A 24,888-nucleotide genomic window follows, 5' to 3' on the forward strand; every position below is an offset into this window, starting at 1 on the left:
GTGTCTGAGGGATGCAGCGGTATAGAAAAAAAACAATCCTTTAAATCAATAATTAAAAGATGCCATTCTTTTCGTAAAGCCACTGGTGAGGGTAAACCAGGTTGTAACGCCCCCATAGGTTTCATTGTAGCATTCACGGCTCTGAGATCGTGGAGCAATCTCCATTTCCCAGATTTTTTCTTTATGACAAATATAGGGGTATTCCATTCACTAACAGAGGGCTTTATATGTCCTAATTGTAATTGTTCTTCCACCAGTTCTTCAATAGCTTCGAGTTTTTCATCTGTTAAAGGCCACTGAGGCACCCAAACAGGAGAATCTGATTGCCATTGGATCTTTAACATGGGTGGCCTCCGTTCCTCAGTAGCCACTACTAAAAATCCTGCGTTCTTAAGGTTACTCCCCATTGTGCCATAACATCCCTCCCTAAGATCCATAGGGGAGTATGCATGACATATGGTCGTACCCAAGCTTGGTTGTCATCTACTGCATCCTTGAAACACACAAATTCGACACTTTGTAGCGTTTTAGATTCACCCCCTATTCCACTGACAAGTATGGATGTACTTTGCAGTGGCCAAGCCTTTGGCCAAGATGCAATGGGAACAATAGTCACATCTGACCCAGTGTCTAGCATCATTTCTATTGTTTCGTTACCCAGTGTTTCATTCTTACATGATATTATCACCTTACGCATGGGTCTTGTGGCCTGAATGGTAGTGGAAAACATTACTAAAGGTCCTGCTGTGTTTCCAGTACTACCGAGCGCTCCCGTACCTCTGTTGTGATTACGAGATACAGGTACTTGAGAACAAAATGGAATTAATTGCGCTATTCTGCTACCTTGCGTGATAGTGACTGGAGGTGCAAAGACTTTTATCATAATCTTAATTATTCCTTCATAATCAGCATCAATTAACCCAGGCATGACAAAAATACCCTGCCGACTTGATGAAGAACGACCGATCAATAAAGCACTCAATCCTCCCCCCAATGGACCAGTGGCAGTTGAATCCACCACTGTCACCTCCCCGGTGGAAATAGTTACTGTTCTTGCCACGGCCAGGTCGACGCCTGCGCTTCCGTTGGTTGCTGCTGTGAGCTCATAGAGGCAGCCATGGCGTGCTGTTGTGCTGTTGAGTATTTCGGTGCCGCGCCCAACTCGCGGCGCTGGAAGTTTTCCGACAGCGGTGTTCCGTCCTTCTTAAATCGGGACCTGCAATCTGCAGGTTTATGACCAAACTTATCACAACGGTTACATATATTTGCAGACAGTTTCGAGAATTCCTTTTTCCCTTTGAGAGGACAATGCTTTTTCAAATGTCCCATCTGTCCACATTGATAGCATTGTCCCCTCCCAGGGCCATTGTCTCCTTTTCCCAACCCCCCGTGTTTAAGGGCAGCCGCTAAAGCGACGGCATGTATATTAGCCCACTGCTTTTCCTCCGCCAAGGGTGCTTTTGAACAAATATCAATCATTTGAACTAAAGATGCGCCCTGGGGCAAGGTAGCAATAAGCCTTTTGCATGTTGTATTAGCATTCTGGGTAGCAACTTCCTTTAACAAGGGTGTTTTAATATCTGGGTCTATATCGGGGTTGCTGTCAATTGAGTCTCTCACTCGATCCATAAAAGTCAAAAACGATTCATCATCCCCTTGTTTTATCTGTAAATAGGGAGGGTTTGGTTTCCCCATTTTCGGTAAGGCACTAAAAGCTTCTAGGGCAGCAGCCTTACTTTGTGAAAGCACCCAGGGAGGAAGAGCTGCTTGTCGTTGCGGATCTATATATCTCCCGGTTCCCATTAACATTTCCAAAGTAGCATATTTCAGTGGATCCCCGTCTGGTAAATAGACATTTTCTAGTTGTTTTAGCTCTAAGTGTTCCTGCCACTTTACCAGAAACATTGTAAAAGCCGTAGCCCCTAGGAGAGTTTCCATAAGCAATCTAATATCGGCAGGAACAAGCTCCTGGTATTTCATAAAGGCTGTCATCTGTCTTCGTACAGCCAAATTAGTGGCTCCGTAGGCCATAACACTTTGTTGTAATTTTGAGACCAAATTCCAGTCTAAAGGTGTCCATTCTGCTCCATTCTGTGTAACCCGTACTGGAGCAGATATTAATGGTTCTAAAATAACCTCCCCATTCAAATTAGCTTGTGTGATAACTCCTTTCCATCTCCGCCCCATGTCAAAACAATGATCTGTAGGGATATATTCGTTTACTCTTTTAGGGATATACCCCTTTGCCCTCTCATCCTCTAACATTCCTTCATCTAAATCATCCTGTAAGTCTCTTTTTTCTTTTTCTGTTAATCCTTCCCCTGCCCCATACAAGCGTTTTATTTTTTCATTACCTTCTTTAATCGTTAGCTTTCCCTGTCTAATTGCCCTCTTGATCCCTTCTCGTCCCCCGGCGTCTAATTTCTCCTTTTGGTCCAACTGTCTTTCAATATTCTTGATTCCTTCTTTAATTGCCTCCATGGCTTTTTTATGCATTTCTTTCTTTTTACCCTTATCACCATCCTTGTCTAAATTTTTCATAGCTATCATTAAACTTGCCATTTGGTGGCGCTGTTGCCTTAGTTCTTTCACAAGTTCAGCATAAGGCGATTCTTTTTGTAGTTCGTCATCGTCATCAGGCGGCAAGGGTACATTTTCGGGCAGTACCTCCATAGGTTCTGGTTCAGGGGGTGCAGATGGTTGCGTGGGCAACTCATCTGAGGGGTCCCAGGGGATAATTAAGTCATCAAACTCCCCCTTCTTATGCACTGGTGCAGCAATTTTTGTTTTTTCAGGGGAGGTACGGGGGGGCACTGGATCAGGGAGGGGGCCCCACTCGATTAAGTCTGTTACCCCCAAGTCCGAGTTTTTCGTACTCTCACTCAAGGCATCCTTCAACGCAGCTGCGATTTCCGCCTCTGCATGCACTTGATCAATCATGAGCTTAATGGAGCGGTAAGTGCGTGCTAATTTCTTCGCCCCTTTATGCCCTGTCTGAACGCTCTCCCACAGTTCTTCTCCTATCTTACGCCATTGATCTTTGGAAAATAACTGTGCCGTATTTTCTAACAACCCCCTTTTCCGGCACCAAACCAAAAAGTCCACAAGTTCCTGTCGGGGTATCGAGTACCCTGTTTTCTTCGCTACGCATAGCAGTCCCTCTATCGTAGCCTTTTCTATCGCTGATACAGCGAAACCCATCCCGAACCAGACCGCAGTCTGCCTGACTCACCGGTCAGCCGTGGCCACGTAATTTGAGCTCTTTTCCTGCCTCTCTCGGGCAGCCTGCCTCTCTCGGGCAGCCGGGATCTCCACCTTCTCTCGTCCGCGGTCTCTCTCTCTCCTGATATCACGTCGGGGTCACCAGAATGCCGCGGCCAGGTGGAGGGGAGAAAACACCGATACGATGTAGATTCACAAAATGCTCCGTTTATTGATTACAAGGCTGCTCTTAATATACTGTCTTACACGCGATCACGCATTACTTGATTGGCTGCTTCACTTTGCCCACGAGGGGTACACGCTCCACTTTACCTCTCCTGATTGGTTTCACACCTTTGCTTCAGCTTAGCGTTACATCATGCTTCTGGCATCTTGTTATTGCATTCCTGTTTTGCTGATCTTGACGCTTCTTCTTTTAGCCTGGGGTCAGAGGTTCACTTTCTCACAGCTTGCTGTAAGCCTGTTAAAGTGCCCCTAACCCTAACCCTAACCCTAACCCCCAACAACAACCTACCTCGATTTCAGCAAGGCTTTTGACACTGTCTCCTGTAACATCCTCATAGGCAAGCTTAGGAAACATGGGTTAGGTGAATGGACAGTGAGGTGGATCAAAAACTGGCTGAATGGCAGAGCTCAGAGAGTTATGATCAGTGGAGTAGAATCCAGTTGGAGGCCTGTAGTCAGTGGTGTTCCCCAGGGATCAGTACTGTGTCCGGTCTTATTCACCTTTGTTATCAATGACTGGGATAAAGAACTAGAGTATACCCTCAGCATTGTTCTCAGACTAAAGTCAAAACTACATCACTGCACTAGCTACAAAGGAGAAAAATAAGTTACAGCTGAACCCAGGACACATAATTTTCAAAGTACTTAATTTTCAATACCCTAATTTTTATTGTGGGCACTGCTTAAGAGATGTGGCTAGAATGTTGCAGACAGTTTGGTGTGACGAAAAAAGTAGGTTTTTAGTTTCCTCTTTAGATAATGCTTCTTTCTTTTGGACACTTCCTTGCAATGTTTTTTAGAAAGTTCAATAGGTCTGTTGTCTTCGTTGTTGCTGCTTTTTTACAAGTATTACTTCAAAAGCAAGTCAAGCATTGCTTTATCTCAGAAGTAGATCATGCAAGTTGTTAGGCTGATTGATGCTGACCTGTTTCTTATTCTAGCTACATATTAGAATTTTAAACATAATTGAGAAAGTTTCCATTCAACTTCTTTTTGAATAGGTAGGTAGGGGTTTTTTGTGGTATTGACACAAAGATGATTGCTTTGAACTGCTGCGATCTCCAAATAGCTTGGTTAGAGAATGAGTTCATAGAATACCAGGTTGGAAGGGACCTCAAAGATCATTTGGTCCAAACTTTCTTGCTAAACCATGACCTAGACTAGATGCCCCCGCACCCTATTCAGCCCAATCTTAAGTGTGTCCAACATTGAGGAGTCTACCACATTCCTGGGGAGATTATTCCAATGTATGACTGTTCTCCTTGTGAAAAATTTTCCACTCATGTCAAACTGGAATCTCCCTGGGAGTAACTTGCACATATCACCCCTCCTCTGTTCCATGTGACTCCTTGTAAAAAGGGAGTAAGGGAGTCTCTGTTTTCTTTGTAGCTACCCTTTAAATATTGGAACATGTTGATAAGGTCTCCCCTGAGCTTTCTTTTCTCTAGGCTGAACAAACCCAGATCTCTCAGTCTTTCCTCAAAAAGCAGGCTTCCCAGTCCTTTGATAATCCTTGCAGTCCTTCTCTGGACCCTCTCCAGCCTGTCCACATCTTTTTTTTGTGTAGTGGGGACCAAAACTGAACACAGTATTCTAGGTGTGGCATGACAGGCACCAAGTAGAGTGGGATAATGCTATCTTTCTCTCTGCTGGTGATGCCCTTGTTGATATAACCAAGCATCCTCTTGGCTTTCTTTGCTGCAGTTGCACACTGTTCACTCATATTGAGCTGCTTGTCCACCAGGACCCCCAGTTCCCTTTTCCACAGAGCTGCTCCCCAGCCAAGCAGATCCCAGCCTTTGCTGCACTCTTAGATTGTGTTTACCAGCAGTCTTGGATTGTGCAACCCCTATTTTTGACAGGTTGCCAATTTGAAAAGGAACTATTCACCACCACTTGGCAAGACCATAATGTGATGGTTTATCCAGGAAGAGGCTGTGGGAAACCATATCAAAAGCCTTGGAGAAATCCAGGTAGACAATGTCTACCACTCACACCACACCAACTGAGCAGGTTACTTTGCCTTAGAAGGCAATCAGGTTTGTCAAGCACAATTTGACCTTGGTGAATCTGTGCTGGCTTTTCCCAATCATGTGCTTCACTTGACTTGTGATAGCCCCCGGGAGGGTTTGCTCCTTAAGTTTCCTGGTGACTGAAGTAATACTGATGGACCTATAGTTTCCAGCATACTCCTTTAAGCCCTTCTTGTAGATAGGGGTGATGTTTGCCTTCTTCCAGTCTTCTGGGATGTCCCCTGATCTCCACAGCTTCTCAAAGACTGTGGAGAGTGGTGATATGCAGATAGACTCCACAACTTGTTAAAGTTGTAAAGTAGGTATGCTTTATTCAGCGCTGAGGCGCATGGGGGATTGCTCCTCCAAAGGCATGCGCACCTCAGCATCATTTCCCTCTACATTTATCCTCTAAAGTTATACATATGCATGAGGTTACACAACACACCTATACATATTTATGTCCTATCCCTGCTTTGTATTATAATGAGCTAAAGAGTCCTTTGCACTTGCACAGTGCCTCCTGGTGGTCATGGGTGAGGGTCTCAAGATGAAGTAAACGAGTCTTCCTGGAGCCTGAACTTTTCACTCCTAGTCGTTGCACATGCTTCCTGGTGACTTGGTCCAAACCGCAGAGCCAGTTTCAGCCGGTCTGGGTGCCCAAGAATGGGAACCAAGTCACAGTCCCTTCCTCTTATCAATAGCCATGTTCTTACATCCTGTTCTAGCACACACGGCGAGTACGATAAGCATGAACGAGCAGTAACATTGTCAGGCAAGTGGCTTAACCTACCCCCTTGTACATTGCTTTACCCTTCACATCCGTGGCTGTCAGGGTCCAACTGGAGAAAAACCCAGTGTTGGAAGTATTTAATTTGTGATCCCTAGAGTGAAATTAAGATGCAAGCGAGGTCAAGTACCGCAATTGGTCAGTTTGTTTATTATAAAAAGCTGATTATTATAGAAAAGATAGTGATAGCACAGGTCAGAGAAAAAGATAGAAATTAAGCAAGTGTTCGGTGTGCAGAGAGAGATAATCACCACCATGGATCCAGCGGCCTCCCAAGGGTTCATAGTAATCGTCTTTGGTGGTGGGAGCCCTCCAGGGTCTGTAGTTGTCATCAGAGGTGGGTGGCCACCACAGCAATTACCTTTTTCCCCTTTTATTAGGTGTTGGGGGGAGCACCTCTGTTCTTCATGTCATGTACTGCACATTCCAGGTGGAGCATGTGCATCCAGTTTTGCTGGTCTTGCAGCCAGCTCTTCAACTGCATGTTTGCCAGCAATCCTTGAGATAATGGACTGTGGAGTCTAATCTCTGCTCCTCCCACCCACCTCTCAGACAATGGAAGGTGGAGTCTTATGTTTACTCCTCCCACCCATCACTCAGACAGTGGGCAGTGGAGTCCCATCTCAGTTCATCTCACCCATCTTCAAGATAGCGGATCTCAGCTTCTCATACCAGTCTTTGAGACAATGCATGGTGGAGTCTGATTTCAGTTCAGTCCCTCACAGCCGCCATGCAAGGATGTCAGCCAGCTCTCTTAACACTCTCAGGTGGATATTGTCAGGCCCCATCAATTTATAGACATCAAGCTCCTGTAGTTCATGTAGCAACTTTTCTTTCACTGACAGTGGATCTGTGTCTGTGTCAACCTGGATTTTGGAACCCAAGACCTTGGGGCCCAACAGTGCCGGTAAAGAGGAAGGTGAAGAAAGTGTTAAGAACCCCTGCTTTTTCAGTGTTGTTGGTGACTAATTCCTGCCTCCTGTTTAACAGCAGGTTGATATTTTCCTTTTGTTTCCTTGTTTATGCACCTGAAGAACCCTTTGTTGCAGGTTTTGACATCTCTGGCCACTTTCAATTGGAGCTGAGCTTGTGCTTTTCTAACTGCATCTCTGCACACCCTGGCAATTTCCTTGTAGTTCTCAATAGGAATTTATCCACTTTTCCATCTCTGGTATGCTTTTCTTTTGGTTTTGAAAAGACTCAGAAGCTTGTAGTTAAGCCAAGGGGGTTGGTAGGGCTTCCGCAATTGCAGGAGTTGACTTATGTACATTCAAGGTTCTCCTTAACATAGACTGTGATGACGACTCCTCTTCTTACCTGCCTGTCTTTAGGAAAAGGCCTATGGCCATCCATCACGATCCTCCAGTCATGTGACATGTCCCACCATGTTTCAGGTTTTCCTATGATACCATAGCTTTCTGACTGGGTATGGAGCTCCAGTTCCTCCTGTTTATTTACTAGGCTTTGTGCATTGGTATACATACACTTGAGTTGGTCTTGTGGCTTACTCATGGTTTAAGCCTAGCCAGCAACTCAGAACCACGCAGCCACTCGCACACTCTCTCCCACCTTCTTCTTCCCCCTGCTCCCAGAGGGATGGGGAGGAGAATCAAAAGAATGTAACTCCCATGGGCTGAGATAAAAACAGTCCGGTAGCTAAGGTATAACACAAACCCACTATTGCTACCACCAATAATAATAATGATAAGGGAAATAACAAGGGAAGAGAATACAACCGCTCACCACATGCAGACTGATACCCAGCCCGACCCAAGCAGCGATCTAGCCCTTCCGGGTAACTGCCCCCAGTTTATATACTGATCATGACATGCTGTGGTGTGGAATACCTCTTTGGCTAGTTTGGGTCAGGTGTCCTGTCTCTGTTTCCTCCTGGCTTCCCCTCCTCCCTGGCAGAGTATGAGACTGACAAAGTCCTTGGTTGGAGTAAACATTACTTGGCAACACCTAAAACCATCTGTGTTATCAGCGTTGTTCCCAAGCTGAAAGTCAAAACCACAGCACTGCACCAGCTACTAAGAAGGAGAAAAATGATTGCTACAGCTGAACACAGGACAGTATCCACCCCTTATTCCATACCATTCACGTCATGCTCAGATCCCGCATTTTTCAATATAACATCACTTTGTCTCATATATATATATATATATATACACACACACACACAAAGAGAGAGAGAGATCATTCCTTAGTGTATGGACCAATCCCTATAAAGCTGTTGAGTTCATCTGGTCCATGATGTCGGGCTCCATCTCTTGTAACAGTCTTTCAGAGCAGGAGAGGCTGTGTGCAGTGCTGAGGACACCGCAGAGCTCATCTGGTCACTGCTGAGCTCGTCTGATTTCATCAAAGTTCATTCTTTGTTGGGATGATGGTCAGAGAAGTTAGGGCCAGTCGTTGGTGACCTGAGGACACCTAGTTGGTGGACTATAAAAGTGCTAGATAGCAGGCAACAGCTTACAATTGAGTTCACTGGCTGTTTTCCCCCAAAATCAAATCCCCTTGAGGTACACATCGGACTTCCCCATCTTCCCGCATTACCCACCAAGTATATCTAGGTCCCTGAGCAAAAGCAATCCTATGAGTGTGTTTTGCATTTACCTGAAGCAGGAATAACCCAGACTGTCTTCCCCAGAAAATTCTTTATGTGCACCACAGGAGTTTTGTCCCCCTCTGCAGTATGTAAAAGTTCTGACTGGGCTGGACCAGCCCTGTTGGCAGATCCTCTGGTGTGTATCCCAATGCTTGAAAGTTCCCCCACCCATTGCTCTCAGTGTAGTTTTTAACAGCCCATTGTACCGTTGGATTTTCCCAGAGGCTGGTGCATGGCAGGGGATGTGATATACCCACTCAATGCCATGTTCTTTGGCCCAGGTGTCTGTAAGGTTGTTCTGGAAATGAACCCCAGTGTCTGACTCAGTTTTCTCTGGGATGCCGTGTCTCTGCAAGATTTGTTTCTCAAGGCCCAGGATAGTGTTCCGGGCAGTGGTGTGGGGCACAGCGTATGTTTCCAGCCATCCGGTGTTTGCTTCCGCCATGGTAAGCACATGTCGCTTGCCTTGGCGGGTTGGTAGGAGCACGGTATTGTCAATCTGCCAGGCTTCCCCATATTTGTATTTAAGCCATCATCCTCCATACCAAAGAGGCTTTAACAACTTGGATTGCTTAATTGCAGCACGTTTCACACTTGTGTATAACCTGGGCAATAGTGTCCATTGTTAAGTCCAGCCCTCGATCACGAGCCCGTCTGTATGTCGCATCTCTGCCATGATGGCCTGAAGTGACATGGGCCCCCGGGGCCAAAAATATTCCACCCTTATGGTTACAATCTAGGTTCATCTGAGCCACTTCAGTTTTAGCAGCTTTATCACTTGTTGGTTGTTCTGGTGTTCTTCAGAGACCCGACTCTTGGGTACATGAGCATCTACATGGCGTACCTATGCCACTAGGTTCTGCACCCAGGCAAGGATATCTTGTCGCAATGTAGCAGCCCAGATGGGTTTATCTGTGTGTTGCCAGTTGCTCTGCTTCCATTGCTGCAACCACCCCCATAGAGCATTTGCCACCATCCATGAGTCAGTATAAAGTACTGGCCACTTTTCTCATTCAGCAATGTCCAAGGCCAGCTGGATGGCTTTCACCTCAGCAAACTGATTCGATTCACTCTCTCCTTCAGCAGTTTCTGCAACTTGTTGTAGGAGGTCTCAATGCAAGGCTTGAGGGCCTCCCATCTCTGATGCTTTCCCACAACACGACATGACCCATCAGTAAATTGGCTATATTGCTTTTCACTTTCTGACAGTTTATTATATGGTGGGGACTCTTCAGCACACATCACCTCCTCCTCTGGTGACATTCCAAAATCTTTTCCCTCTGGACAGTCCATGATGACTTCTAGAATGCCTGAACAACTGACATTGAACCGTTGACCACAACTCTTTGCGTGCGGCCATCCAGCCAGTTCTTTATCCACCGAGTGGTCCACCTATCAAATTGATGTCTCTCCAATTTAGAGACAAGGATGTCGTGTGGGACAGTGTCGAATGCTTTGCACAAGTCCAGGTAGATGACGTCAACTGCTCCACCCCTGTCCATCACTTTTGTAGCCCCGTCATAGAAGGCCACCAAATTGGTCAGGCAGGATTTTCCCCTAGTAAAGCCATGCTGGCTGTCACCAAGCACCTTGTTGTTTTTCATGTGCCCTAGCATGCCTTCCAAAAGAATCAGCTCCCAGATTTTGCCAGGCACAGAGGTGAGACTGACTGGTCTGTAATTCCCCGGGTCATCCATTTTCCCCTTCTTGAAAATGGGGGTTATATTTCCCTTTTTCCAGTCATCGGGAACTTCACTTGACTGCCATGATTTTTCAAATATGATGGCCAGTGGCTTTGCAACTTCGTTCGCCAGCTCCTTCAGGACTGCGGATGGATTTCATCAGGTCCCATGGACTTGTGTAAGTTCAGGTTCTTATTATAGGTGCATTTATTATAGGTGCTGGCAACTGACTGGGTGTGTTGGGATGGAATGATGTCCCCCTTCCCCAACACATCTAGTTTAAAGCATCCTTGACAAGTCTGGCAAGCCTCCCAGCAAAAACACTCTTCCCTTTCTTTATCACAACAGCCCCACCAGCCCCCATTAAGCCTGGCCTACAAACTTGGGCCCCATGTTCAAGACACCCAAACCCTTGACTATGATGACACCACCCTTTTAACCATATATTAACCTCTCCAACCCTCCTAGCCTTTGGAAAGTCCTCCCCTGTGTCCTGGAGAATTGTTGAAAAGACTATCTGAGCTCCAGAGACTCTAACAACCTCTCCAAGGGCTCTGTAGTCCTTCTTTATACACCTCAAGCTACTACTGTCTATATCCCTAGCACCCACATGTATCAGTAGAAGCGGGTAATAGTCCGTGGGACTTACTAGAGCAGGCAGCTTCTCCGCAACATCCTTGATCCGTGCCCCAGGTAGGCAACACACCTCCCTCGTGACAGGGTCAGGCTGACAGATGAGCGCTTCTGTCCCTTTCAAGGCAGAGTCCCCAACTACTACGACCCGCCGCTTTTTCCTGGCGGCACCAGTAGAGATCTTCTGTACCAGTGCACTTGCCGGCTGTTTCTCGTGCAAGTGCATTTCCTCTTCAGCCCCCTGCAGGACAGAAAAGCAGTTATGGGTGGGTACAGCAGATTTAGGAGGAAGCCCCTTGCTTTTAATTACCCTCTTCCTCCTTTGATTGTTTTTTTTTGTTACCAATTCCCAGCTTCCCTGATCAACAGCCCCCTTCTTTCCTCCATGAGTTAGAGGGGAATCTTGAGGCCCCTGCACTGTTTGGTCCTGGAGCAAGCAGTCCTGCTTCCTCTCAGCCTCCCTGACATCTTGCAGCTTATTGATAGCATCCCGCAGCTCAGGCACCTGCTGGAGGAGGACCTCCAGCAGGGAGCAGCGAGCGCAGCCCTGCCCATTCTGCACCTTTCCCTCACAAGACCAGTGCAGGCACTCTCTACACGTTAAGCTCTGCACCACAGCCTCCCCTCTTACTGGCTCTGTCTGGGTGCCCACACTGGCCACCATCGGGGCGGCCAGGGCAGCGCTCCCAGACCTGGCCCTGGTCATAAGGCGAATGCTCACCATCCCGCTCGCCTGCCCGCGCAAACTGCCTCGACCCACTCTGTTCGCCACGCTCCTGGTCGCCGCACTCCCTGGGCAGGTTTTTAACTGCTCACAGTTGGTGCCACTCCTCCTGGCTCCGCCCCCAGTGAGTCAGCTACTCGCATGAGATGATCTGCCGGTTCCTGGGCAAGTGCTGTCGAGGACTTGAGGCTCCCTCCTCGGTGGCTCTTGTCACTCTGAGGCGAGGCTCCTGGACGCTGATCTCCCCCCGCTCCGCTCCGGTGTTGCAGGCGTCCTCTCAAGCTACTCACCTCAGCAACTGACCGAGAATGGTCGATGATGGCAAAGAGTTGTGGTCAACGGTTCAAAGTCTGGCTGGAGACCAGTAACGAGTGGTGGACCTCAGGGATCTGTGTTGGGACCGGTCTTGTTCAACATGTTTGTGGGTGACATGGACAATGGGATGGAGTGCGCCTTCAGCAAGTTTGCGGATGACACAAAGCTGTGTGGTTCGGTTGATACACTGGAGGGAAGGAATGCCATTAAGAGGGACCTTGACACGCTTTGTGAGGTGGGCTGATGCCAACCTCATGAAGTTGAACCATGCCAAGTGCAAGGTCCTACACCTGGGTCGGAGCAATCCCAGGCACAGCTACAGCTTGGGCAAAAAGGAAATTCAGAGCAGCCCTGCAGAGAAGGACTTGGGGGTGTTGGTCAATGAGAAAATGAACATGAGCCAGCAGTGTGCGCTCACAGCCCAGAAAGCTAACCGTATCCTGGGCTGCATCAAAAGGAGTGTGACCAGCAGGTCGAAGGAGGTGATCCTGCCCCTCTACTCTGCTCTTGTGAGACCTCACTTGGAGTATTGTGTGCAGTTCTGGTGTCCTCATCATAAAAAGGACATGGAACTGTTGGAACAAGTCCAGAGGAGGGCCACGAGGATGATCAGGGGACTGGAACACCTCCCGTATGAAGACAGGCTGAGAAAGTTGGGGCTATTCAGCCTGGGGAAGAGAAGGCTGTGTGGAGACCTCATAGCAGCCTTCCAATACCTGAAGGGGACCTATAGGGATGCTGGGGATGGAGTCTTCATTAGGGACTGTAGTGATAGGACAAGGGGTAACAGGTCGAAACTTAAATAGCAGAGGTTTAGATTGGATATAAGTAAGAAATTCTTTCCTGTGAGGGTGGTGAGGCACTGGAATGGGTTGCCCAGGGAGGTAGTGAATGCTCCATCCCTGGCGGTGTTCAAGACTAGGTTGGATGAAGCCTTGGGTGATATGGTTTAGTGTGAGGTGTCCCTGCCCATGGCAGGGGGGTTGGAACTAGATGATCTTAAGGTCCTTTCCAACCCTAACTATTCTATGAATCTGCTCCCAGATTTTGCCAGGCACAGAGTTGAGAGTGACTGGTCTGTAATTCCCCGCGTCATCCATTTTCCCCTTCTTGAAAATGTGGGTTATATTTCCCTTTTTCCAGTCGTCAGGAACTTCACCCGACTGCCATGATTTTTCAAATATGATGGCCAGTGGCTTTGCAACTTCATTTGCCAGCTCCTTCAGGACCCGCGGATGGATTTCATCAGGTCCCATGGACTTGTGTACATTCAGGTTCTTAAGATGGTCTCGAACCAGATCCTCATGTACAGTGGGCCCAAGGTCTAGGTTTTCACAGTCCCTGCGTCCGCCTTCCAAGACTCGGGTGCTGCGGTCAGAGCCTTTGCCAGTGAAGACCAAGGCAAAGAAGCCATTCAGAACCTCAGCCTTCTCCAAGTCCTGTGTAGCCAGTTCTCCCGAAAGTTTCCGCAGGGGGCCTACATTGTCCCTAGTCTGTTTTTTAGCCGCTACATACCTATAAAATCCCTTCCTATTATCTTTAACATCCCTTGCCAAGTTTAGCTCCAGTTGGGCCTTAGCTTTCCTAACTTGGTCCCTAACTACCCTGACAACATCCCTGTATTCATCCCAGGCCACCTGTCCTTGTTTCCACCTTTTATAAGCCTCTTTTTTCTTGTGAATTTTTCTCAGCAGCTCCTTATCCATCCAAGGAGGTCTCCTGGCCCTCCTGCTGCACTTCCTTCTGGTCGGGATGCAACACTCCTGAGCCTGTAGCAGGTGATCCTTGAATGTTAACCAAGAGTCTTGGGCCCCCTTGCCCTCTAGGGCTATATCCCATGGAACCTTGCTAAGCAGGTTCCTGAAGAGCCCAAAGTCTGCTCTCTGGAAGTCCAGGGCAGTGAGCTTACTGCACGCTCTTCTCACTGTCTTGAGGACCTCAAATTCGACCATCTTGTGATCACTGCATCCAAGATCTCTCTGGAGAGTCACATTTCCAACGAGCCCTTCCCTGTTGGTGAGCACGAGGTCAAGCAGGGCACCTCTCCTTGTTGGCTCCTTTATTGCTTGCAGAAGGAAGTTGTCTTCCACACAATCGAGAAACCTCCTGGATTGCATGTGCCGGGCCTTACCGTTGCCCCAACAGATGTCAGGGTGGTTGAAGTCCCCCATGAGAACAAGGGCCTGCGAGTGTGAGGCTTTTCCTATTTGTCTGTAGAGATCTTCATCCACAGGTTCCTCTTGATCAGGCTGTCTGTAACATATCCCCACAGTAATGTGTCCCATCACCGATTTCCCCTTAACCCTGACCCACAAACTCTCTGTTAACTGATCACCTGTCCCCAGACAGAGTTCCATACTCTCCAGCCTATCCCTAACATAAAGGGCAACTCCCCCTCCCCTCCTACCGGGCCTGTCTTTTCTAAAAGACTATAACCTTCCATTCCAACACTCCAGTCTAAGGAGCCATCCCACCATGTTTCGGTGATGCCTATTATATCATAGCCCCGTAGATGTGCCCACATCTCTAATTCCTCTTGTTTATTCCCCATGCTACGGGCATTTGTATAGAGGCATCTGAGCTGAGCTCCAAATGAAGCCAGCTCAGTGGCTGGAGCGGCTAGAATATTACTACATTGCTCAGACTATTTATTACAGGGGCTGGCAACTGCCTGGGTGTGTTGGGATGGAATGATGCTCCCCTCCCCCAACACAACTAGTTTAAAGCATCCTTGACAAGTCTGGCAAGCCTCCCAGGAAAGCCACTCTTCCCTTTCTTTATCAGAGCAATTCCACCAGCCGCCAGTAGGCCTGGCCTACAAATGTGGGCCCCATGTCCAAGACACCCAAACCCTTGACTATGACACCACCCTTTTAACCATTTATTAACCTGTCCAGTCCTCCTTGCCTTTGGAAGGTCCTCCCCTGTGTCCTGGAGAATTGTCGAAAAGACTATTTGAGCTCCAGAACCCCTAACCACCTCTCCCAGAGCTCTGTAGTCCTTCTTTATACTCCTCAGGCTACTACTATCTATATCCCTAGCACCCACATGTATCAGTAGAAGCGGGTAATAGCCCGTGGGACTTACTAGAGCAGGCAGCCTCTCCGCAACATCCTTGATCCGTGCCCCAGGTAGGCAACACATCTCCCTTGCGACCGGGTCAGGCCGACAGATGAGCGTTTCTGTCCCTTTCAAGGCAGAGTCCCCAACTACTACGACCCGCCGCTTTTTCCTGGCGGCACCAGTAGAGATCTTCTGTACCAGTGCACTTGCCGGCTGTTTCTCGTGCAAGTGCATTTCCTCTTCAGCCCCCTGCAGGACAGAAAAGCAGTTATGGGTGGGTACAGCAGATTTAGGAGGAAGCCCCTTGCTTTTAATTACCCTCTTCCTCCTTTGATTGTTTTTTTTTTGTTACTAATTCCCAGCTTCCCTGATCAACAGCCCCCTTCTTTCCTCCATGAGTTAGAGGGGAATCTTGAGGCCCCTGCACTGTTTGGTCCTGGAGCAAGCAGTCCTGCTTCCTCTCAGCCTCCCTGACATCTTGCAGCTTATTGATAGCATCCCGCAGCTCAGGCACCTGCTGGAGGAGGACCTCCAGCAGGGAGCAGCGAGCGCAGCCCTGCCCATTCTGCACCTTTCCCTCACAAGACCAGTGCAGGCACTCTCTACACTCTAAGCTCTGCACCACAGCCTCCCCTCTTACTGGCTCTGTCTGGGTGCCTACACTGGCCACCATCGGGGCGGCCGTGGCAGAGCTCCCAGACCGGGCCCTGGTCGTACGGCAAGTGCTCACCATCCCGCTCGCCTGCCCGCGCAAATTGCTGCGCAAACTGCCTCGACCTGCTCTGTTTGCCCGCTCTGTTCTCTGCGCTCCTGGTCGCCGCACTCCCTGGGTAGATTTTTAACCGCTCACAGTTGGTGCCACTCCTCCTGTCTCCGCCCCCAGGGAGTCACCTCCTCGCAGTAGCTGAGCTCTTTGCAAGTCCTGTCGAGGACTTGAGGCTCCCTCCTCAGGGACCTCAAAAGATCATCTAGTCCAACCCCCCTGCAAGAGCAGGGTGACCTAGAATACATCACACAGGAACTTGTCCAGGCGGGCCTTGAATATCTCCAACGTAGGAGACTCCACAACCCCCCTGGGCAACCTGTTCCAGTGCTCTGTCACTCTCACAGTAAAGAAGTTCTTCCTGATGTTAATGTGGAACCTCCTATGCTCCAGTTAACACCCATTGCCCCTTGTCCTACCACTGGACATCACTGAAAAAAGCCTAGCTCCATCATCCTGACACCCACCCTTTACATATTTGTAAACGTTGATGAGGTCACTCCTCAGTCACCTCTCCTCCAAGCTAAAGAGACCCAGCTCCCTCAGCCTCTCCTCATAAGGGAGATGTTCCACTCCCTTCATCATCTTTGTGGCTCTGTGCTGGACTCTTTCAAGCAATTCCCTGTCCTTCTTGAACTGGGGGGCCCAGAACTGGACACAATATTCCAGATGCGGCAGGGTAGAGGGGGAGGAGAACCTCTCTTGCCCTACTAACCACACCCTTTCTAATGCACCCTAGGATGCCATTTGCCTTCTTGGCCACAAGGGCACATTGCTGGCTCATGGTCATCCTCCTATCCACCAGGACCCCCAGGTCCCTTTCCCCTTCACTACTTTCCAGCAGGTCAACCCCCAACCTCTACTGGTACATGGGGTTGTTCTTCCCCAGATGCAAGACTCTACACTTGCCCTTGTTGAATTTCATCAAGTTTCTCCCTGCCCAACTCTCCAGGCTGTCCAGGTCTCGCTGAATGGCAACTCAGCCTTCTGGTGTGTCAGCCACTCCTCCCAATTTAGTGTCATCAGCGAACTTGCTGAGGGTACATTCAGTTCCCTCATCCAGGTCGTTGATGAAAATATTAAACAGCACTGGTCCCAGCACTGACCCCTGAGGGACTCCACTAATCACAGACCTCCAGCTAGATTCTGCCCCATTGACCACAACTCTCTGCCTTCTTCCTTTCAACCAGTTCTTGATCCACCTCACTACCTGATCATCGCGCCCACACTTCCTCATGCCCTGTATATAAACTGAGGGCAGTTACCCGGAAGGGGTAGATCACTGCTCAGATACGGCTGGGTATTGGTCGGCAAGTGGTGAGCGGTTGTATTCTCTCCCCTTGTTATATCCCATATCATTATTATTATTGGTGGCAGCAGTAGTGGTTTTGTGTTGTACCGTAGTTACTTGACTGTTCTTATCTCAACCCATGGGATTTACATCCTTTCGATTCTACTCCCCATCCCTCCAGGAGCGGGGGGAGGAAGGGGAGGGGGAGTGAGGAGCGGCTGCTTGGTTCTGGGTTGCCGACTGGGCTTAAACCACGACAAGTTTTCACTCAGTGCCTTTGTAAATATGTTTTAGAAAACCAAGTGTTTTGATATTTTTGAATAGTCATGAAATACATGTTTAACCTCATATATTATTCTATTTAGATATGTTAAATCTAGTGTGAAATGAATATATAGGTGGAATAATCCACTGGCTCGAGAATATGCTAAGGTCACTGATTATGACTTGGCACATGTCATATAATCAGTGACAAATTCAGATTTTGTCTGTGTGGGGAATTTTATTCCTTTATTTTAAGAGTATAAAATGGTCTGTATGAATTTATATTATATGTGACATCATACTTCTGTTTTTTCAGTTACTTTTGTAAACACTTTATTTAATCTAGTGTTTGGTGGTATTTTGTATATAGTTGGTCCAAATCACTGCATGAAACGTAGTTTGCAAGTACTTCCATAAAGATCCTTTTTCCCCGTTTGTATGAAAAAAAGTAAACCTAGGGAAAGAAAAGTTATATTGCTTTGAAGAAATGCATGCCAAGAAAAAATTATCCAAAACCACTGTACTTAAAACAAATTTTGTGTGTATACACAAAAATACATGGGGTTTGATGGAGGTAAGTAACAGTTTGGGTGGGTGAGAAATACCCTTGTTTAACTTATTTGCATTAATTATTAATGTTTTCCCTTCTTTCTCCTCTCTCTCCTTTTAAGGTTTAATGAAAAGTATCTGATTAAGCACTGAATTTTCATTCCTGATTTGTTTAATCCAGTGCATTCATTTGTATGCTACCCATGTGTCTGGGCTAACCTAACAGTTGATTTATAGGTGAAGCTAAAGTATTTTAAATGTGTTTTTTAAAAAAATCCTATTTAATTAGATATTGTGATACTCATGTTAACTTCTAATTGCAGCCACTCAGATGATGATTCTGGGTCAGCATCAGCTTCGGGATCTGGTTCAAGCTCTGGAAGCAGTAGTGATGGAAGTAGCAGTCAGTCAGGTAGCAGTGACTCTGAGTCTGGTTCAGAGTCAGGCAGTCAATCAGAATCAAAGTCTGACACATCTAGAGAGAAGAAACAAGTTCAAGCTAAACCACCACCAAAAGCTGATGGATCTGAGGTAAAACACAGCATATAAATTAACACTTTGTAAGGAAAACCACATTCTGTGCAGAGTAATTACAAGAGCAGATTTAATTTAAAGAAACAAAACTGCTATATTTACTTAGAATTTTAACTTGATCAGATTAGTGAATGCACATGCTTAGGTTTCATAACAAACATTGGGCTCTTAAATTCTCATCTCTGTAAATACCTACAGTTAGATAATTGCCTAAATTGTATCACACAGAAGCACCTATTAGCTTATTGCATATTTTTGAAGACAAAGTCACACATAGTGTTGTGACAGGCCAAGTAGGACATTAGGAACAGCAGTCAGGGTATGCAGGGATGAGACAAGGAAGGCCAAAGCCCACTTAGATTTCAGCCTGGCGAAGGACATCAAGGACAACAAGAAGAGCAGAAGAGCTTCTACAAGGAGAGGAGAGGAGACACAGCTACAGGTTGGGCAGAGAAGAGATTCAGAGCAGACCTGTGGACAAGGACTTGGGGGTGTTGGTCGATGAGAAACTTAGCATGAGCTAGCAGTGTGCGCTCGCAGCCCAGAAAGCCAACCGTATCCTGGGCTGCATCAAAAGGAGCGTGACCAGCAGGTCACACACGGTGATCCTGCCCCTCTGCACTCACTTGGAGTACTGTGTGCAGTTCTGGTGTCCTCAACGTAAAAAGGACATGGAACTGTTGGAACAAATCCAGAGGAGAACCACGAGGATGATCAGGGGACTGGAGCACCTCCCGAATAAAGACAGGCTGAGAAAGTTGGGGCTGTTCAGCTTGGAGAAGAGAAGGCTGCATGGAGACCTCATAGCAGCCTTCCAGTATCTGAAGGGGGCCTACAGGGGTGATGGGGATGGACTCTTTATTAGAGACTGTAGTGATTTAGAAATTTAAACAGCAGAGGTTTAGATTGGATATAAGTAAGAAATTCTTTACTGTTAGGGTGGTGAGGTACTGGAATGGGTTGCCCAGGGAGGTTGTGGATGCTCCATCCCTGGCAGTGTTCAATGCCAGGTTGGACAGAGCCATAGGTGACATGGTTTAGTGTGAGGTGTCCCTGCCAATGGCAGGGGTTTGGAACTAGATGATCTTAAGGTCCTTTCCAACCCTAACCATTCTATGATTCTAAGTATATCAGCAGCAAAAGGAAGATAAGGGAAAATATGGGGCTGCTGTTGAATCAGATGGGTGTCCTGGTAACAGAAGACACAGAGAAGGCAGAAATACTGAATCACAGAATCCCAAGGGTTGGAAGGGACCTCAAAAGATCATCTAGTCCAATCCCCCTGCAAGAGCAGGGTAGCCTATAGTACATCACACAGGAACTTGTCCAGGTGGGCCTTGAATATCTCCAACGTAGGAGACTCCACAACCCCCCTGGGCAACCTGTTCCAGTGCTCTGTCACTCTTACAGTAAAGAAGTTCTTCCTGATGTTCACATGGAACCTCCTATGCTCCAGTTTACACCCATTGCCCCTTGTCCTGTTACTGGACATCACTGAAAAAAAACCTACCTCCATCATCCTGACACCCACCCTTTGCCTTCTTTGCCTCAGTCTTTACCACTAAGAATGGCTCTCAGGATTCCCAGACCTGGGAGTTTAGAGATGAAGGCTGGAGAAAGGAAGACTTCACCCTGGTTGTAGAGGTTTGGGTTAGGGATAGCCTAGACAGGCTTAATACCAGACTTAATAGTTCCATGGGCCCTGATGGGTTGCACCCATGGGTACTGAGGGAGCTGGGAGATGTTGCTCTGCAGCTCCCCATCATCTTTGAAAAATCATGGAGAATGGGAAAGGTGACTGATGACTGGAGGAAGGCAAATGTTACTCCCATTTTCAAAAACAGCAAGAAGGAGGACCTGGGAAACTACTGCTACTCAGCCTCACCTCCATCCCTGGAAAGGTGATGGGACAGGTCATTCTGGAGGTCATCACCATGCATGTAGAAGAAAAGAAGATCATCAGGAGTAGTCAGCATGGGTTCACCAAGGGAAATCATGCTTGACCAAACTAATAGCCTTCCATGATGACATGGCGAGATGGGTAAATGAGGTGAGAGCAGTGGTTGTTAGCTATCTTGACTTCAACAAGGCTTTTGGCACTGTCTCCCATAACCTCCTCATAGGTAAGCTTAGGAAATATGGGTTAGATGAACGGATAGAGATGTGGATCAAAAACTGGCGGAATGGCAGAGTTCAGAGAGATGTGATCAGCAGAGTAGCATCCAGTTGGAGACCTGTAGTCAGTAATGTTCCCCAGGGGTCAATACTGGGTTTAGTCTTATTCAACTTGTATGTCAATGATAACAAGGATGAAGGGCTGGAGAACACCCTGATCAAGTTTGCTGATGATACAAAGCTGGGGGGTGTGGCTGATACACCTGAAGGCTGTGCTGCCATTCAGCAGGTCCTTGATAGGCTGGAGAAATGGGAGGAGAGAAACCTAATGAGGGATACCGTGGCAGCCATTTACCACTAGGGTTATCCCAGGGCTCAGTTTTAAGGCCAGTGCTCTTCAATGCTTTTATAAATGATCTGGACACAGGAATCATATGTACATTAAGTTTGCTGATGACACTAAACTAGGAAGAGCTGTGGAATTCCTCAAGGGCAGAGAGGCCTTACAGAGAGATTTGGATAGAGAGCTGGGCATTCACCAGCTGTATGAAATTTAGCAAGAATAAGTGCCAGATTCTGTACCTGGGATGAGTGAATACTGGCTATATGTACAAGTTGGGGGACTAGAGGCCGGAGAGAAGCCTCCTGGAAAGAGATCTAGGGCTTTGGGTTTCTGGCAAGTTGAACATGAGTCAACAGTGTGCCCTGGCAGCCAGAAGGGCCAGCCATGTCCTGGGGTGCATCAAGCACAGTTGAGGGAGGTGAATGTTCCACTCTACATCGTACTGGTGTGTTCCCACCTCAAGTACTGTGTGAAGTTTTGGGCATCTCAGTATAAGAAGGGACATCAAACTATTAGAATGTGTCCAGAAGAGGGCAACCAAGATGGTGAAAGGTCTTGAGGGCAAGATTTACAAGGAGTGGCTGAGGTCACTTGGTTTGTTCAGCTTGGAGAAGAGAAGGCTGAAGGGTGACCTCATCGCAGTCTACAACTTTCTCAAGAGGGACAGTGGAAGGGGAAGTGCTGATCTCTTTCTGGTGACCAGTGATAGTGCATGAGAAAATTGAATGAAGTTGTGTCAGGAGAAGTTCAGATTGGGCATTAGGACAAGGTTCTTCACTGAGAGAGTGCTCGGTCACTAGAACAGGCTCCTCAGGGAAGTGGTTATGGCACCAAGCCTGTCAGAGTTCAATAAGTACCTGGATGACACTCTTAGTCATAATGGCTTAGGTAGTGCTGCAAGGAGCAGGGAGATAAACTTGATCCTTTTCTGTCCCTTCCAACTTGAGAGATTCTATGTACTTCGGTATTCCCATATGAAGCAAAAATATATCAGATAAGTGGCCTGAAAGAAATTATCTAGATTATTTTAAAAAATTTCCTTTAAAAAGTTATGTTAATAATATAGAAGCCTGCACAGTGATTGTTATACTTACTGTAAAAATTGTGCCAGCAATTCTTATAATAACAATCCTTTCTTCAGAAGCATCACTACTTTAAAATACTATCATAATTATTAATGCATGCAGTATTTTATAGTGAGTTTTTTAATATTAATAAAAATGAGATTCATCTTAATAGGAATGCTGCTCATCTTAAGCAAAGTAAGAATGTGGTAAACTCTAAAGTTTCAGTAGGTTTAAATGACTCTTATGTCTGAATTGCAATTCAGATTTGGAAGTCCAGTCCAAGTATACTTGCTGTGCAGAGATCAGCAGGGCTCAAGAAGCAACATCAGAAGGCAGCCTCATCAGACAGTGGTTCAGAAGAGGTGAATAACATATAAGTTAGTAAATAAAAAGTAAACATGCATGTCTCAGTACCCCATGTGTTAAAATAAAATTATGTAGAGCCAAGTTCTGTTCTCTTAAGTGTATGCATGTTTTAAAAGTCTAGGTTTAGTTTATAAAAGTAATGTTTATGTAACTGACAAGTTTATGAGGAAACATGGGGGGCGGTGGGGGGGAGAGAATATTTAGTTGCATGTTTTCAGGTGATTTGTGCCAAAATGATAGCAGTATAGATTCATATTTTTAGCTAGGTATTCTGTGATGTATGGACAAAATTTTCAAGTCATGTAGCTTTAACTTTCATTGCATTTCTGCCTTCTGAGATGCATAAAGACAGTAAAAATACTAAAAGACTTTTCCACTATTGTCACTATATAAAGGTAGTTGCTGCAGTTTTCAAAAGCACTATATGGAGTTGAAAGATAGATTTTTATAACAGTGTTATAAAAGAATGCTCGCATTTTAAGAACCATACTTCCATTTTAGAGATTTTTAAAACCTAAATCATGGGCTAAGCAAAAGTTGACTTTGTGCAGTAGAAATATCTTTAAAGGGCAAAGAACTTAATCATATAAAGTTAAAATATTAATAGCTGTTGCTAACTACTCTTTTCCTGAAAGAGAGAGAAGAAACATATATGCTATTCTCAGAATTTTCTTAGTGGTGTTTAAATATGAGAGGATATGAAAAGTGAGAGAGCAGGAGATTTTATTAGGCTTTTGATAGGAACTTCATCTTGATTTATTGACTTGCAGCAGTATAAACTATGACTATATGTAGGCACAATTATTATATTTTAAGACAGGGCTTTTTTGTAGTGTTTTCTAGAGTTCTCATATGGTATATTCTTAGATGGAGAAATACAAACTCAATAGCAATCCTGATCTTATTCAATATCAATGGGTACACTGAGGGGGATGAAGAGGATAAGACATGAAGAATAGGATTTCAGTTTGAAAGCGGGAGCTGAATTATTTTTTTAATAGTAAAAATGCTTCATTGTTCTTCTTCATTCTGCAGGTTTCATCAAGCAGCGAAGATTCTGCAGATGACTCTTCCAGTGAAACCAAGAAGAAAAACCATAGAGAGTAAGATGTTTTTCATGAATAATATAATTTTTTTGTTATGGCAACATAATCCTTATAATTACCCAGGCTTCAAATCTCTGCACTTGAAATACATAATCGTGTGCTTCTCAGTTTTTGGTTAACATCTTGTAATATTTAAAAATAAATACTCTCAAAAGATTATATATCACTATTAATTTCTGAGCAAAAGAAACTGTATTACCTACAGTGTTATTGAAAAATATTCATCAACACTTTTTATTTTTAAATAGTCTTATTTGTGGCATATTTTTGAGCTGAAGGTCCTTGATGAAGAAATAGGGAGCTTATTAAGTAGGTTGTCTCAGATAAAAATTAAGTTGGAATCCCACAGTTCATGACAAATTTTTAAACACTTTAGAGGCACCACCCCCCCATCGAATTATTACAGTAATAAACTGTTTTGGCTATTCAATAAATCAAAAATTTAAATAAATTGTAATAAAGTTGAACTTGAGCTGGTTTTAAGCTGTAGGTTAAAAAGTTTGTGAAAAAGGTCACAGCTTCTCATTTGCAGTCACCTCTGTGTGTGTGGGGGGGGTTATTTGTTTTTGGTTTGGGGTTTGGGTTTGTTTGGTTTTCTTTTATGAATGGTATGTAGGAATTCAATCATTCTTTTCTCTTCTTCAGTTAATTGAATCATCTCAATATTCAGGGTCACCACTATAATATCTTCAAGAAAGGGGGGGGGGGGGAGGGAGGCTTTGCTATGCAAAATAGTACTTCTCTGGTGATGAATTGTTATTCAGAGTTTTCTGTTACTTAAGAATGTGATTACACCTAATAACATACTCTGTTACAGGAAAGATATTCAAGTTTCGAAACTAGTAACCAAATAACCTCATATATCCAGTGATTCAATTTTGATTTATACCTATTTTGAACAAATATGTTTGCAGTTGTTACCTGACATACAGATCAGATTTATCTATATATAACAGTACAGGATCCAAGCCTTACAGTATGGTGTTTTATATGTTGTCTATATCTCCAAATAAATGCAGGTTGTGGATTTGCATAGAGTGGGGAGTTGGTTGGTTTGGGGTGGAGTTTGCTTTTATTTGGGGGTGGGGGGTGTTGTTGTTTGGGTGGTTTTTAATTTACTACTTGCAGAAAAATAATCTTTTAAGGAGAATTATGATTTTATAGTATTTCCAAGACACACAGATGTATTGATCACAACGAAAACATAACTTCT

General features: G+C 45.8%; 1 protein-coding gene across 1 annotated transcript in view; it reads left to right on the forward strand.

The window, feature by feature from the left end:
- The first annotated feature begins 2,938 nt into the window (after window positions 1-2,938).
- LOC117438170 (chromodomain-helicase-DNA-binding protein 1-like) overlaps window positions 2,939-24,888 on the forward strand; it is an 83,021-nt gene continuing 61,071 nt past the window's right edge. The window contains 4 exon segments of the mRNA XM_034073630.1: window positions 2,939-2,955; window positions 18,468-18,675; window positions 22,467-22,565; window positions 23,605-23,672. Coding sequence (XP_033929521.1) covers window positions 2,939-2,955; window positions 18,468-18,675; window positions 22,467-22,565; window positions 23,605-23,672 — 392 coding nt within the window.

The sequence above is a fragment of the Melopsittacus undulatus genome (genome assembly GCF_012275295.1).
Source record: "Melopsittacus undulatus isolate bMelUnd1 chromosome W unlocalized genomic scaffold, bMelUnd1.mat.Z SUPER_W_unloc_1, whole genome shotgun sequence".
Lineage (NCBI taxonomy): Eukaryota > Metazoa > Chordata > Aves > Psittaciformes > Psittaculidae > Melopsittacus > Melopsittacus undulatus.